The sequence below is a fragment of the Centroberyx gerrardi genome, chromosome 14 (genome assembly GCF_048128805.1).
Source record: "Centroberyx gerrardi isolate f3 chromosome 14, fCenGer3.hap1.cur.20231027, whole genome shotgun sequence".
Taxonomy (NCBI): Eukaryota; Metazoa; Chordata; class Actinopteri; order Beryciformes; family Berycidae; genus Centroberyx; species Centroberyx gerrardi.
The window spans coordinates 27,458,875-27,475,264 of record NC_136010.1 but is presented as its reverse complement, the minus strand read 5'-3'; the positions used below and the strand labels follow the sequence as shown (position 1 = coordinate 27,475,264).

The window sequence follows — 16,390 nt, the reverse complement described above, 5'->3', positions numbered from 1 at the left end:
ATATAATAATATATATAGTATGGTGTATATACTGTACAGTATGAACAGTATTAACAGAATTATTATATAATATATATTGTGATTTGTAAATTGCACTTTATAAATACTGTATAATATAATTTGAAGAATTTTACACGCAATAATGCAATAAGACTACAGCACTACCCTGCACAAACTAGATCGGACAGATATTTGAATGGTAAATTAGTGACTGAATTGATTGTCTGCAAGTTTATTCTTCAACCAGCAGGTGGTGTTAAATAATCTACTTTATTATTTTAGTGGAGGCCTCTTGCACCTTTTATCTATTCTCCATAGATATATTTATATTTATTTGCTGCACTATTTAACTTAATCTGTTGTTTGTCCATGTATTGCACCTTGATGTCCCAATTTTCCCTGTTGGCATAATAAAATTTTACCTTACCTGTTACTGAAGTGGTTCATGGCAAAATTGATGATTGATCCATTGATTGGTGGATGATCTAATGAGAAGAATTAAAAGCATTATGTCATATCATATAATCATTCACCAGCTCAAACTGAAAGTATAATCTCGTTTTGTAAGGTAGAAAGGTCAGATAGCCCACACCAGGTTTACTTATTATTCACTCAGTCCCTGTATGTAGGACTGTCCTTGAATTTGTGTATTATTATTATATGACATGTTATTTTTTCAATGTCCTGTCAGAATAGGTTAATGTATAGTAATAGAACACAATAGGACAGGCTGTTAAGTTTAGACTGAGGACTGGGCTTTGGAATTGGGTGAAAAACTTTTGAAACATATTCACAAACAGGGACTGGAAAGACCCCGCCTTAATATTATTGGAAAGTTACCGTGATGAGATACACAAATATACCATAAAGGTCAATAAAGTCACTATTAACTCATTGAGTCTCTATAAGAATGTTATAGTGATACCATAGGGGAAAAATACCATAGGCCTAATGTATGAGTTAATTATAAAGTTTCTATTGACTACCGCAGACATATAAATCCCTATAGGAATATTATATTGATTTTTGTTAGGGCGAACAATAAGCCCCATTAGAAAACAGTGGGACAGGTGCATTTGGATTCCGGTAACCATAGTGAGCCATAAGAAACGGCGTCAAGTTAGCTACAATAAGACCAGAAGTACGGCGGTTTTGCTTTCAAAACAAAAGCATCACTACCCTAAAGACCGTTGCAACACATCTTCGTCCGTAAACGTTTTATTCTGAAATGTGTAATCGGAAGTGCTGTTGTTACTCAGGCTGGCTTGACAACTGCTCCCCGAAAGAAGCCTCTAATGTTGACTAAATGTAATTTAGAAACCTCCAGGTAGCCCAACAAGTTCTCTATCGAGTGTATTGGACGAAACTTTACTCTTGGTCGTGTCATGGAAACTTTTCTCCTTCGACGAGGCCTGGTGATACAGCTATTCGGGCTTATCTAGTTAACGTTCGGCTAGTTGTGAAGTAAAGCTACTGTACAATGCCTACGCCAGCCTCAAACGGATCCATAATGGACTTGGACTCGGAGTTGGTGAAAATTAAAGCACACTACTGCGGGTGAGTAGCTGTAGCAGACGAGTTTGTTGCAATGTAGCACACAGTAGCTAGTGGGGACGGTGGAATGGTGGAAAACACCTGTGGAATGGAGACTTCCAGATATATGCTGGAGTAACGTTATGACTCCACATTTAGCATCTTAACATTTTCATCAGGGTTCCATCATTAAGAGACAAAGCTAGGTTCGTCAGGGTGAGACACTTCACTCCTACTGTACCTGAGCCATGTCAAACTTTTACATAGAAATAATCAATTCTACACTGGTTGCCTATGGAGAAGTCTTAAACCCAATCAGATTCCACACACTTATGCATTATTATGATGATATATTTCTATACAAAATAATATAATATAATATATATTTATTTATTTATTTTATTTTATTCCGCTCCAGTGTGGGAGCATTTTAGTCAAAGTGGGGTGGGTCACCCTGCCTTTAAGGGCTGCTGACTCTAAAGTGTTTTGTGAGTTTTAGAGTCCCATAATGGTCTAAATGCTGTTTCAGAGGCTTTTCCAGCAACTATTGGCAGCTTAAATATTAAAGTAATGGTATTGGTATATTAATTTAAATAAAGGTTTAAAATGACGCACTTGAGTAAGTATGAAGTTTCTATCATATTCTTGACTCAGTTATCGTGTTCAAGAATTTGTCTACACACAGGCAGACAGACACACAGAAAGCACCATGACGACGTAATGTCCCGCATACCATGTACCATGGTGGCGGGACATAAACATTGACAGAATTTCTGTCATAAAGATTTATGTCAATTTATAGAGGTGGGTAAACGGTATGCCGCCAATAAACAGGTGGGTAAATTGAGGTGGTTTACCCTCCATTAGCCCACATGTCCTTTCAATACCAATACACAGGATCTAATGTAACTATCCATTGTATTGTGCTATTTTGTTTAACATTATTTGTTTAGGTAGATCTATTTTGTATTTTAGCATTTTCTTCATTTCATTTCGCCAAGATATGTAAGATAATGTCTGGAAAATGTACGCTTTACTCTAGCGAGCTAGCTAGCTAAGTGGCTACAGCTGTTTGGACGTTATGTGGGTATGTGATAGGTAAGCTAGCTACATGTTGCTAGCTACATGTTGTAAACAACAAAATAACGTTGAATGGGATATCTTCCCGCACAAATTCTATTTGTGAAAGGACAATAGAGGGTATAAAAGCTCCTGGTAAGAAATCCCGACATAGCTGTAATACATGACGAACAATACAAAATAAAAACAGCAAGACCTAGTCTCAATTTTTACGGAGCCAAGTTATTATCTTGTGCGCACAAGATAATTAACTTGTGCGCACAAAGTGATATTTTTTTTATCTTGTGCGCACAAGTTAATTATCTTGTGCGCACATGATAATTAACTTGTGCGCACAAGATAAAAAAAATATCACCTTTCGGGACTTTAGGGGCTCCATACAATTTACCTTTTTTATTTTTTTATTTTTTTTTGGCTTCATCAGGCTTAATACTTCTCTCTTCCATCTTCCATTCAAAGACAAAGTGAGAAACAAAAATTTAATGACTGGTAAAACTGAAGAATCAGCTTTTTACCAAAATGTGATTGGTTCTCATGACGCCACCAATGTGCTAATTTGCATAGGATTAAGTTTATTCAACATTTGCTCTTCATCGCTGGCCTGGTTTGTGTCACCACCTGTCCCATCATGCCGTGCACGTGCAAGTACTCACTTCTCATAGACAATGAATGGAGGTGAATTGTTGGCTTGGTGAAGTTGCATCTAGTATGCCACGAAACAAATGGCTGTCTGGAAGGTAGGAAAAATGCATTCAAACATCCAAAAAGTATGGTATGCTTTGGAAAATGGTCGGTAGTATGTAGAGTATATGTGAATTGTAGTAAATGGGCTAAAGCCATAGACTGTAGGCTAAAACATGCAAAAACACCGGTCACGGGGCCTTATGCTCTGGTATTGAGTAATGGTAGGAGGTGCATATGCCTTATGAAGAGAAGTGTCTGAAAGCAGGTCAGGGTACAGTGTGTATTTTAATGGGGAATTCAAGACAGAATAGGGGCCATTGCCAAGGGCCAAATCCATTTGTACGCCTCTTTAGTTATGCTATATTTCGTTTGTTGGAGCCTAAAAAGACTGATGTCATAAACATGTTATTCAACATCACTGCTTTTTCACAGATTATCAATGTAAAAGTCAGATATTTCATTCATTACAGCTTTTAAATGACTGATTTTTCTTAAATATGCACCTTGCTTTTACTTTAGGAATGTCTGCTATCTAAATCATTTTCTTCTGACCGCCTTTCAAAAATGTTATCTGTCTTTAAAGGAGTGCCCCATTGCTCTGTACGCCACAGTCTTTTATACTTCACCATGTTAGAAATCAAGGCCAAATGTGTCAAATGCAAATCTTCATCTCTGGGTTGATGAAAAGAACCATTCTTGTTGTGCTTGTTAAAATCCCTTGAGAATGTCCAAACTGCTTTTATCATTGTTCAGGCTATCTTATGTCAACTGAAACTTGTTCTGAACGCTGACAGGCCACAAAATCTTCCACCAGTTGTGAAGGCAAAGTGATTGAGACTGTTGTATCTACATATTCAGCACATTGTAAAGAAATGAAATGTGAAATTGGGATTTCATTCATTTATTTTTTAGGAACAAGTCATGGTTTTCCTTTGAAGCTAGAAAGAAAGTGTCTATCGCTACTTTTATGCCAGTTCTTGATTATGGCAGTGTTTTATATTCTCATGCCTCCTCCCAGTGTCTTCTGCCTTTGCTACACTGTGTGTCGTGGTGTGTTAGGGTTTATTACTGACTGTAAAGCTCTCACTCTTTATTGTACCTTGCATACTTACTATTTTTGCAGACTTAGTCATCAGTGCACCTCTATAAGCTCATTCAGGGTCTGCTTCCTTTTATGCTGTTATATCTCTGGAAAAGTTGGTGAAAATCACTGTCTGTGGTCACAGGAATTGTTTTTGCTATCTTTCCCAAAAGTTTCCTTGGCGAAGTCTCTCTTGAAAAAGAGAGACTTGGTTGAGATTTAAAATCTCAGTGGGGGTACCTGGTTAAACAAAGATTATTACTGCCCCATAACACTAAATAACCATAACATATCATAACTCTCCACCCCATTGGAGTTCAAGACACCCCAACATCATACCCAAAGTATGTCCAATTCTTAATGGTCCTACAGAGGCCATAGATTACTTAATATTAGGGATGGGGCGATATGCTTATCTCCCAATACGATTTGATACGCGATACTGGGTTCAAGATTCAATACAACCACGATACAATGTAATAAATAAAAGTTCAGTGACAACAAAGTCTGACTGTGCAGAATTCTGTTTATGTCTGAGACACATCTTTCTAGCAATGACACTGGCTTGCTAGAATGTAAACAATTTAAAAATGTCATTACAAAGTGCAAATAATGGAGAGCTGGGCAAGCCGTCTCATTTGTGATTACTACAGTAGAATAAAATGTAGCTAATATTGCAATTCATTTTTCTTCCCTACAATACGTATTGTCACATTTTTGTATGAGATATATTGAATTTCAATATATCGTCCCATCCCTACTTATTATCCCTTTAAATAAGTAAAAAAGCTACAGTGAATAGGACTCAGACTAAGCTCAGTACACACACTGATAATAATCTGATAACAACAGGCTCCATTAAATATATTGAGTCTCTATATGTAGGCTATCTCTTGATTGATTATGAGGTCAGAAAAGATGAAACAGACCAAAATATTGAAGCAGGAGAATGAATAGCCACCTTGCTCATTGGTGCTCATTCGGTCAATCTGCATTGAGTTTTATGTATTCTGTTCTTCTATCCATGGAGGAGTACAAGTTTTTAAAAGGAATTTGAATACCTAGGCTACTTTCTGTGTATTTGGAAAGCTTTCGAAGGTCAGAACATTTTATTTGTAAAATCCAGTCCATTCACCACATAATCATGGTGTGTTAATAGGAAGCAGTTTACTGAAGTGGAACTTACTTAAAACTCTCTGAATTGGGTCACAACTGGCTCTCAACCCTCATCTTGGTAATACCCCCATTCTAAATATATTTAAAGGCACAGGAGTTGGGGGGCGGCGGGGGGGTTAATGGTGTGGCCCCATTGGACTCACAGACAGACTAATCCTGTCAGTTTCTTAGCAACCCGATATGAGCAAGAAATAGCTTACACCAAAAATCAATATAAGAAAGGAAATTACCACCAATATAAAATGTTATCATGCCCAGCTTCCATGTTCAATTTGACTTGAAGGAGGTCCTCCTCTGAGATTTTCCAAACATGACGTAGACATATTGATATATTCTCTGGCAAAGATTATGTGCGTTTCCCCTTGGTTGAACTTAACTTATAATTAAGTGTCCCAGTACCAAGGAGGTAATTTTACCAGTCTCCTACACAAAATGGCCAGATTTAGCCTCATATCATTTAAGATTACTTACTATTTACTGTTGGAGCTGTTGCAAGTTTTAATTTACTTACTTTTAAGGTAATGCTAGTCGCCTACTATCACTCAACGTAGTGTATGCTAAAGTGTTAGCTTGGAACACCGGAGTCAACAATCTACCAGAGACACATGGATGATTTTGGTATTCTCATCACTTAATGGCTAAGTTGACCAACAGGACAATCTCTCAAAAACTTGGTGCATTCCCTTCATTTATTGTGTTGCTGGTGGGCTCAATAACTAATGTGCATGGTTCATGTAAGAAAATAATTCAGAATGTAAGTGACATTGTACAGATTCCAATAAATCCAATCAAGTATGATGCATTTAATGCCCCGAAGGAAATTCAGTGTGTAAAGTCCAGTACAGAAAACCCAGTGCCGATCACACACAATGTCATACACAATTCAAATGGTCCTCCAGAACAGTGTTCCCCAGGGAAGGGTTAACATAACCCCACCATCACAGATCAAAAGGTTAATGGATAAATATCAACAGAACCACCCGCAGAGGCATCCATCTTAATATGACAGATCCTTGCCATTAGGCTCTTAAAAGCGTTGTTTATTCTCAAACTTCATGACAAATGCCTTGGTTTACTTCACATAGATGGCTTTGGTCACAAATTATGGAGGTGCGTTACCTGTGTGTTGTCTTAATGGGATTTTCCCCAGTAAGGTTAAAGGTGAAACAGTAAATTTGTATTTGACGAGGTGTCAGTTGTGCTAGGTGGAATAAAAACAGAAACAGCTAATGTACTTTAGAAATCAAGACACAATTGACCATTTTGTTTGGGTAAGAGCTTACAGAACTACATTTTGATAGAGGGATCAGAGATCACCATCTTGATAGGTAGACTTGCGCTCTTATAAATGACCAATCCCTTCTCGTGTCGAACGCCCTTGAGTATGTGCACTCAGTAAATAGTGCAAGGGTCACCTATTGTGTGATAGGTACACGCAGTAGTGGAGTTACCTCTAGCCACAGACTTGCATTTTTCCATCTAGTTAAATCACAACCTGTATTTGTCAGTGGGTGGAAAAGAAAAGTGTTGTGGCCAATCAGCAGAAGTCGCAGCGTGTTAGTGTTCGTCCATATACTGTATGTGAATGTGTTTGCGCGTGCATTTAGGTTTAACATATGGGTATTTAAAGGCCGATACAGATATCAATATTTTATGGAATGAAGCTGCTGATAACCACTATTCAGTATCTTTAACAGTGACCATTTTCATGCCATAGAATAAAAAATAAAAATAAAAAAAAGTATAGACTGTAGTGTTGCTGTCATTTTGGGGCTCCATTAGCTTTAACATGGGGGTTATTTGGTTCTTGACCGCCATGAAAACCAGAATATAAACTAATCACCAAGATCGGATGCAGCTGGACGAGTTTGTAGCGTTCAGGTTTTTACTTCCCATTCATTTGAATGAGGCCACGAAAATAGACTGAAAACTGACATTTAACACGTTGGTGAACAGATTCAACAACAGATCCTGCTACTGTGATTTTCAATTGACGTTTGGTCTTACTTTTTAGAACGTAATTTCGGCAAATAGCATTTTTATTGATAGAGGAGAACATAGTCGAGGGATACCATTTAGGAGAGATAGTTCCTGTTTGAGAGGCCGGATCTACTTTTATGTTCAAATGTTAATTTTAGTGTAAACCAAGAATAGAAATGCAAAATGACCACATACTAATTACTGCTTTATTGTCTTAAAAGCAGGATCTGTTGTTGAATCTGTTCACCAACGTGTTAAATGTCAGTTTTTTCAGTCTATTTTCGTGGCCTCATTCAAATGAATGGGAAGTAAAAATCTGAACACTACAAACTCGTCTCAGCAGCATCCGATCTTGGTGAGTAGTTTATATTCTGGTTTTCATGGTAGTCAAGCTAAGACTAAGTGGACTATTGCTTTAAATGAAAACTGAAATAGGCCTTTTCAGTATATGATAAGCAGTAAATCAAATCAAATCAAATGAAAAGTAGCCAAACAAAACAAAGGTTGTGATATTTCTAATTTACGTTTAACGGTTGAAAGATACTGTGCTCTTGGCATCTTCCACTTGGATCAATTAGCTGGCAAAAGCCCACATGATTGCTCACTTCCTAATCTAGAGTTCATGTTTGTGTGTTCGGTGGAGATAGGCACTTAGCCACCAGGTGTTGCAAGCCATCTGAGCTATTTACAAAACAAGAAAGAAATGGCTCTAATAATTTGAAACCATGACATTAGAAATATCACAGGGCTAATTTATGATATGTGTCATCGTCGACTTATTTAAAAAAAAAAAAAAATTGCTAACAAACTAAGTGTGGATAGAGCCATCTCTTTCAGCAGGTGACATCAGTATCAAATGCTTAAATGCTAAACTAGTTAATGCTAGCGATTTATTTATTTTTTTTTTCGCTTCAAAAATGGTGCACACCCGCCTTAACAAATAAAGAAATCTATGTTAAATCCAAAGATCTTTAGCAAAATTGTTAGTGTTGGCATCTGACATAGAGGCAATCATTTTACAGCCCTATTCATTTTCCCCATCAGTCTGACAAGGTGATGGAACCGGAATCCCTTATTTGGGCAGGAAATTTACATCACACTTCCGTGGTGTATTGCTTCCCCCGGAGTTTTATTCTCGTCAGGGTGGAAAAGCCTGAACAGAATTTAGACCATGGGACAATAAAACTCTGCATTGATGCCCGCATGATAATGTATTCATGCATACTTGTGTGCAATCTAATCAAAATGATGCATTAGCATAAGTGTAGTATTGATTAATTCTACAATAAATATGGAATCATTCAAACTGCATCATATCCATCATATCCGAGGTGGACGACACTGTCTGGACCAGATCCCATTTTATTAAAAGACCAATATTTGGTCGATATTGTATAATATCGGCAAACCTATATACAGGCGTAACCCTAGTGTGTATGTGTGTGTGCTAGATCATCCAGCATGCACTTGTGTGGGTGCTGACTGTGTGGAGCAGTGCCTGCTGGGAAACAAGCTGTCCCCGCTCCTCCTTGTCAGAATCCAACGAACACTCCATAAATACCAGTCCACACCCAGAAACCTGTCAAACACCAACAGCTCGGCCCATGTACTGTAGCTCGTCCGCCGATGCATTTAGAAGCATGCTTTAGGTGGAGATATTTGTGCACAGGATAAAACACGCTGGCCATGAATGTCCAGGTCTAATCTCTGGCAGTACATCTGCCTCTTCGCTCTTTTCAAGCCTCGATTCTGAGGAGCTGCTGCGTTCTGAATATGTGCCGCCAACAACATCTGATTCAGCCAGCAGTCGTGCAATGAGGGTTGATGTTGAAAGTGAACACGCTCACTGTTGTTTAGAATAGGGTTTGACTGATAAGGGTATTTGAAGGCTGATACCAGTACCAGTATTTATGGATTAAAGCTGCTGATTGCCGTTATTTTGTGCTGCTATTCAATATCTTTAAATTTGACCGTTTTCATGACAGAAATGACAGTGTGTTTCCCCCTTGTTAGAGTGGCACTAAAACTCTCCATTGAAGCTATTACTACTGGATCAGATCCCAGTTTGAATAAAAGAGCCAATATATTTGTCTAACCCTGGTTTATAACCCTCATTCTTTAAGGTGTACATGCTGTCATCATGGGAGGAAATTACGGGGGGGGACAGGGGGGTCCGGACCCCCCCTTCCTGGGAAAAACAGAGAGTTGTCTCCCTCAATATATCATTGTAAACATAACTATATAATTTTAAATAATATAATAATATGCATTGAAAACACTTGTTCTAATTATAGACACAAAACAATGAGTTTTTAAGTTTCTAAAGAAGAGAAAAGAGAAAAGAAAAACAGACATCCGATCATTTTTCAGTGCACCGAAACGCCAAGTAATATCAAAGGCAATTTGATAAAATCTTCATAAGAAAGGAATGAAGTGCTTATGGAAATGTTTCATAATGGACCTCTATACAACAGTACTTTTGGCGGCACCTTTGGTGTCCCCTTCAGGAATTGCTCTTGAGAAATCTTTCTGTTTATTGTCCCCCCCAACAGTGAAATGAAATATCCGCCCTTGGCTGTCATTGATAGCTGAAGGCCAATAAACAAGTAAGGATCAAGTCAGATCTGGGTGTTTTTTTTTTTTTTTATATGACTGCAGTTTAAGTGGTGTCAAGGCAGTGTAGTACTAACCGTATCCATTGGCCCAAGTACTAGATGGCCACCATTTTACACCAGCAAAAAGGCCTCTCTGAAGTGCCAATTCACTGCCATAAAAGCTGGCCAACAGCTAAGACTTGGCACTGACCAGACCCCACAGTAAATGCAGTGAATGTTATGCAGTGAAACGCTGCACAACAATTAACGAGCCCACCGCATGCCCAGCGAATCGCGTGGTTTAGCAATCAATTTGTAATTAACTTTCCTGTCAGCCCAGCCAACCTTTTCCTCCATCCTTTACTCTGCGAAACCTGTTTATGCTTCCAAATATTCTGTAAATACCCTGCCAGACATCTAACAGCTAATTAGCATCTGACTGTGCTCTCCCTTCCACCTAACATGCGCACAAATTGAGGGGATTTGTAAGCTGCTTGAGGACTGAATGTCAAAACTATATTCAACTTGGCCTACTGTTTTATCACCAGTAAATTAGGAATGAACCTCCTCTAATGTGCCTCCATTAACTTCCTCTTCTGAAGCCTATAATAATAAACGAGGGCACATGGAAAGTGTACTTTTAGCTGCAGCTGTACATCAGTAGAAGAAGAGTAGACGTCTGTGTTTGTTGAGCCACGTTCTGTCTTTGGCTGTCAAAGTGTCTGTGTGGTCTGTCTTTTGCATGGTGTAAATGTCATTATTATGGACTATACATACCTGGCTATACTGTAGCACCTGCTGCCACCCAGGGTTATCAGCTCCACCCTTGTGAGTTAACAACTTTGTTAGTCCCACTTAACCAAGCAACCAAAGACAAGCTCTCCACCTATAAAGAGAGACTATTGAACAGAGAGGAAAACACCAGGCCAAGAGCAAGTTGAGTGTTTCACATTTAGTCTTTTTTAAACAAACCAAACTCAGTTCTCTGAAGGCGAGTTCACACCAAGGATGTTTGGAGTGATTTATTTTAACTCCTTTAGTTTGTTGCATTTGGCTAGGTGAGAACAATGGCATTCAAACTCTGGTGGCACTAAATAACCGCACTAAGATGCTCGAAAATGCCTCTTGGTCTTCTTCCAAGCGAACTGCCGTGCGTTAGCCGGCGTAATCCGAGCCAACTGCAGAAAACGACCCCAGAACACAAGGTTTTATGGGTATAAGGAAACGGATGTTGATATCTGATAGCCAGCAGTTCCTCATGTTTGAAAAGCCTAGCATAACAAAATGAACCAAGGGCAAACTTGGCGCCAAAATAAAATGAACTCAGTCGTCTTTGTGTTCACATTGTCCACTGGTTTTAAAGAGAAGAATCAGGTCTTTTCTTGGTTCTCTTTAGCTCTTATGAGAACTCCATCCTCTTTCTGTCCACACCTAGAATTTTCTATACAACTCGGACCCTTTATGGCAGTTATCAATAGTAATTTGTGCTTGATGATATGAAAACAGTAATAATATCAACATTATAAGATCAAAGCAGATTGGCCCATTATGGAATTCAGGCGTATCCTAGGCTGAATCTGATCAGCTTATCTTTGATTGTTTCCAACTCTAGCCATGGCTGTCCATTATTTATTTCCAGCACAACGAATTGCAAGATGTTTTGCAAAATGCATGAACTCACCAGTTGAGGCCATAGGCCTAGTCCCTCGTCAACAAAGGCAGGATGTAGCCTAACGTCAACACTCAGATGGTCAAGTAATCGGTGAAGAACAGTCTGCACACTGCAAGGCTCCCTTCAATTCTTTTTAATGCACCAGAGAAGTGATGTTTTGAGCATAGTGGCTCGTCATCAGACTTAAAAAACAACATACAAGGGTGGCATCTTAAGTACCCATACATCCCTGATTCAATCACATGATCAGTCCATGCAGTCACATGATTAGCTGATGATTATGATTAGCTAGCTACATTCCGTGTACCCAAACAAGTAGATTTCATGTACAATACACAAATAGAAAAATCTATAATAAATACAAAGTAAAAAAATGTCCACCAGAGTAGTAAGACAACATAATAATATATAAGTATATACAACAATATTATCAGTGACATGCTGTATAGAGTCATGGGCAAACGGTACGGCAAAGCTTTCAGAGTCTCTGGTAACATGGTGGACGGAGTGAGAGGCAGATGGAAAAACAACTTCCAACATATTTATCTTCTTCAGTTCCAAAGAAGCAACATGCTCTTTGTAACAGGAAGCAACAAGGTTTACAGGAAATGTGGTCTTAATTTTGAGAAATACTAGCACTAACAATACCACTGGTGTGAGACAGAGGCTACCAATCATCTCCACCATGGTCTCATTTGTTTATGGTAACCTAATTATACAAACGTATCACATGTAATTTGACAACGATAGTGACATGTTTAAGATATACCAACAGCTCTCTCTCTTTGACACTATAGTGTGAGAAAAGTACTCTTTATCTTGAATTGTGGGCTGTAAAACTCAACAGTCAAGTCAGTGATCAAGCAAGGGGTGTGCCATAGCTCAATGAATTGCCGCATTGTACTAATACTATCTTGGAATTTTGATCTGGATTTGTTTATTGAATTTTGGCTTTGGATTGCACTCTTTGGATCGTCTGTTTGGATTGTCTGATTGGCTTCTACATTGCCAGCTCCCATTCCGACCTAGTATTTTCCATTTTTGTGGTTGTTTGAGGGTGGAGAGGCAAACATCCAGCATTTGTCCAATATCCGCCATCATTCCTGTCTCGTGTGTCGAGAATCTACACCCGGCTCTCTTGTATCTCTGTCATGCATTGGACTTGCCTCTTCTCGCTTTTTATACTTCCCTTAGGTCATATTATTCGTAAATATAACATTTCTTTCCATTGCTACGTCGATGATGCCCAAATCTACGTCCCAATAAAAACTAGTGCTTCTTAAAAAGTACTTAAATGAACAGGCCTTTTGTATTGCCAATTTTATACTTTCCTCTTTCATTTTATTATTTTATATTGTCTTCTGTTTTTTACTTTCTGTGCACCTGTGTTTTGTATGTTGTTTTTTTGTTCTTTTATTTTATCTTCCTTGATTTAATTTATTCAGTTGTACTTTGTACTTTGCACCTTTTCTTATACTGTAGACTTTGTAACATTTGTATTGAAAAGATAGATAGATATCTTAGAATAGAATAGATAGATAGATACACTCATCCTAGTCAGGGTTTCTGAATCATGTCACAGACGCCCCAAACCCCCAATTGTTAAGTCCCAGATTTAATCCCGGTGGCCCAAATGGGAAGATTTTTGTTGTTATTGAATTAGTATTGAATTGTATTGTCTACACTATAGGTGGGGAGATAATAGTCATTCTTATACATTCTCTAATTGGGATCATTTCTAATTGAGTTCTGGTGAAATTAAACTATTCCTCATTTTGCTGGGGACTCCCTGGACCCCCTGAAGGACCCTTGGGTGTCCCTGGATCACACTTAGAGAACATAGCAATCCAGTTCACTGAAACTGCTGAAACAATGCAGTGTATTTCCGGTTGTTTCCAATGGGAATATGTTGTTCTGGTTCCCTTGATTTTGTCTCAGTGTTGATGTTGTTTGTGTGTGTGTGTGTGTGTACATTCAGGGACATGTTGATCACAGACCTGGCTGCCACGGTAACCTTCGTGGGGTTGTGTGAGGAGGTGAGGAAGATGTGCAGTGTTGCCCAGCAGCAGCCAATCACACTCAAGTGGATCGATGATGAAGGTGGGTGTGCCTCATGGTCATAAAAAGCAACATAGGCTGCCTTTTCCTGCAGGCTCTATTGCCAAACTCTGGTTTCAAAACTACAAACATGGTGGCCAGAAACCCCACTTCCTGGCCTTCAAACTGCATGGCCAGCAGAAAGTCAACGGGTGGCGTCACAGTCTATGCTAATTTATACTACGTCACAACAGGCCTTCCATCTGTTAGCCCCATTATGAAGGGCTTGGCCTGGAGCTTTTGTGGTGCTGAATTGAGGGGTTCCATGTGCCCAATGAGAGGGCCATAACTTTTGGGGCTTGCCTTGCCTCGGTGGTGCCTTACCCAGACTTGGGCCAGTCCTAAACTAAAGTCTCCATATGCCATATTGGATTATTGGACCATTTTAAGTTTCTAAAAACAATTTCCCTCCTAAAGCAATTTTTTTGTTCCCAGACAGGGACTAAATAATTTGTAGGAGATTGTTTACTAATGGTTTAAGGTTGTTGTTTATCTTAATTCTGTGATGTTAATGAACCAACAGAGTAATGGATTAAAAGGAATGGCATAGGTGTGGCATCGCTGTTGTCATGTGAAAACCTTGTATAACTTCAGCTTTGGAGATTTTCATGTTTTAACTTCACCTGAAGGATTACATGATCCTCTATAGGCCCCTGGGCTGATGAAACCCTTTAAAACTCATTGAATAAACTAAAAACAAGTATTCTCATTCTTATTTCCTGCAGTCCCTGACATTTTCGAGATACAAGGCTTTCACACGGGACAGAAGATGCTGTCAAAGTGGGGCTACAACAGAGAAGAGCGTCCCATCCCCACTAATTGAGATGCTGTAGATTTGCCTTAATTGCCTAAATTAGACTCTAGTGTTGGGTATGGAACTGGCTGTAAATCTTCTCCACACACGAAGTGACGAATTGAAACTTAAGAGCTGGACTCACCAACGATGGCTGAACCTCTTCATTACCTCCAGCACTACCAGACATTTAGTTTACTGATGTCACATTAGAGAATTTCTGGGTAGTGAAGTCCTCAAAATTCAAACAGTTACCTCTTCCTGCCATTTGGGGCCACCAATGCGCGAAATTTCCTAGTGCAGCTTTAAATGGACGACCTCTGAAAGAATATTCCAATGTGACCGCTACACTCATTTAGCCAGAGAGAGATGGTTCACGCTCAGGGGGTGATGTGGGTTAGACTCTAACCTTTAGAGAATAGAATCAGATGATGATGATGATGAAGTGTGTGTATGTGTGTGTGTAGGAGACCCGTGTACCATCTCGTCTCAGATGGAGTTGGAGGAGGCATTTCGTATTTACAGCCGAGCCAGGAGGTCTGGACTCCTGCTGCACGGTGAGTCTTTTTTTTTTTTTTACCACCAGGGTTGTCACGATACCAGAATTTTGAATTTTGATTCTCATAACAGTTCAGTATCACGATTCTCGATACCTTTGATACCACAGCAAAACCCCAAAATTACCTGAACACACATGTGTCTCAAACCACCTTCGGAGGTTTTTTGAGACGCATTGTATCCTCAAGTTTGCCAAGTGTAAATGCATTGGTCTTGTCAAGCCATGTACGTCAACCATCAACTCCTCCCAAAAAATGTCTCTCAACAACGCCCTTAATGAATACTGATGCATGTAAATGTGCTTGTCATTCCATTCTCTGTGTGAGAAAATGACAAAGACGGAAAAGAGAAATTTCCCCGGTGGCCTCAGTTTGGGCATCACTGCTGAAGTAAAGTTTGAGTGGCAACATGTCACAGCAGCAGTTAATGCCACCAGCTACAAGAGCCGGATCGTTTATAAAACTAAAACTAAAAATATATATGAAGATGTAAGGATTGACCCCAAGAAGCTCATTGCGGTGGAGAGCTGGCTGTGGAGGACGGCTGTGCGCTTGGCACTGGCATCTCCAATGTGCCCCGGCCGTGCGCCACAAAACCATAACGCATCATTCATTTATAACCGTATGACATTAAGTCCAATTGCTTAACACCTTGAATTTGTCGCAATTATTTGGAACAAATTGGGGCTCTGATAAAAGACTGCAATGCACTTGGGTTAGGGTTAGGGTTAATTCACACCATATGAGCCTATAATGAAATGTAGCTGCTTTTTGGACAAACGATAGGTAACAAAGACACTATTTAGTTGTAGACGTTCTTCTGACACGGAATATTATTATTAGAGGGATTTCTAATTTGCTGTAGAGTAGGCCTGGAAATGAACTGCGTGTAAAGTCCATTTTTACTTTATTTCACTACTTTGCCATAGAAGTCGCCATTCCCTACTAAATGTGCACACGCTTGGGTCAGCTTCTGTAGCGGTACGCACATTCTCACTACAAGTGTTTTTTTTAATAATCTGTGTGAAGTAGTGCCTGCCGTCTAACTTGAAGAATACACAGAAATGCATACAAAATCGGAATTTCTGTGGCTCCTGCTATCTCCACATTTGCATACATCGTGGGAAAGCGGGGAGAGATGCA

The 16,390-nt window shown here is 39.2% G+C and overlaps 1 protein-coding gene across 1 annotated transcript in view; it reads left to right on the top strand.

Annotated features, from left to right (window-relative positions):
* Positions 1-1,425: 1,425 nt before the first annotated feature.
* Positions 1,426-16,390, top strand: part of prkcz (protein kinase C, zeta) — a 113,879-nt gene continuing 98,914 nt past the window's right edge. Inside the window, exons 1-3 of the mRNA XM_071896400.1 lie at positions 1,426-1,557; positions 13,779-13,900; positions 15,158-15,247. Of these exons, the coding sequence (XP_071752501.1) occupies positions 1,481-1,557; positions 13,779-13,900; positions 15,158-15,247 (289 nt within the window). The 5' untranslated portion in view covers positions 1,426-1,480. The remainder of the gene's footprint in view (positions 1,558-13,778; positions 13,901-15,157; positions 15,248-16,390) is intronic.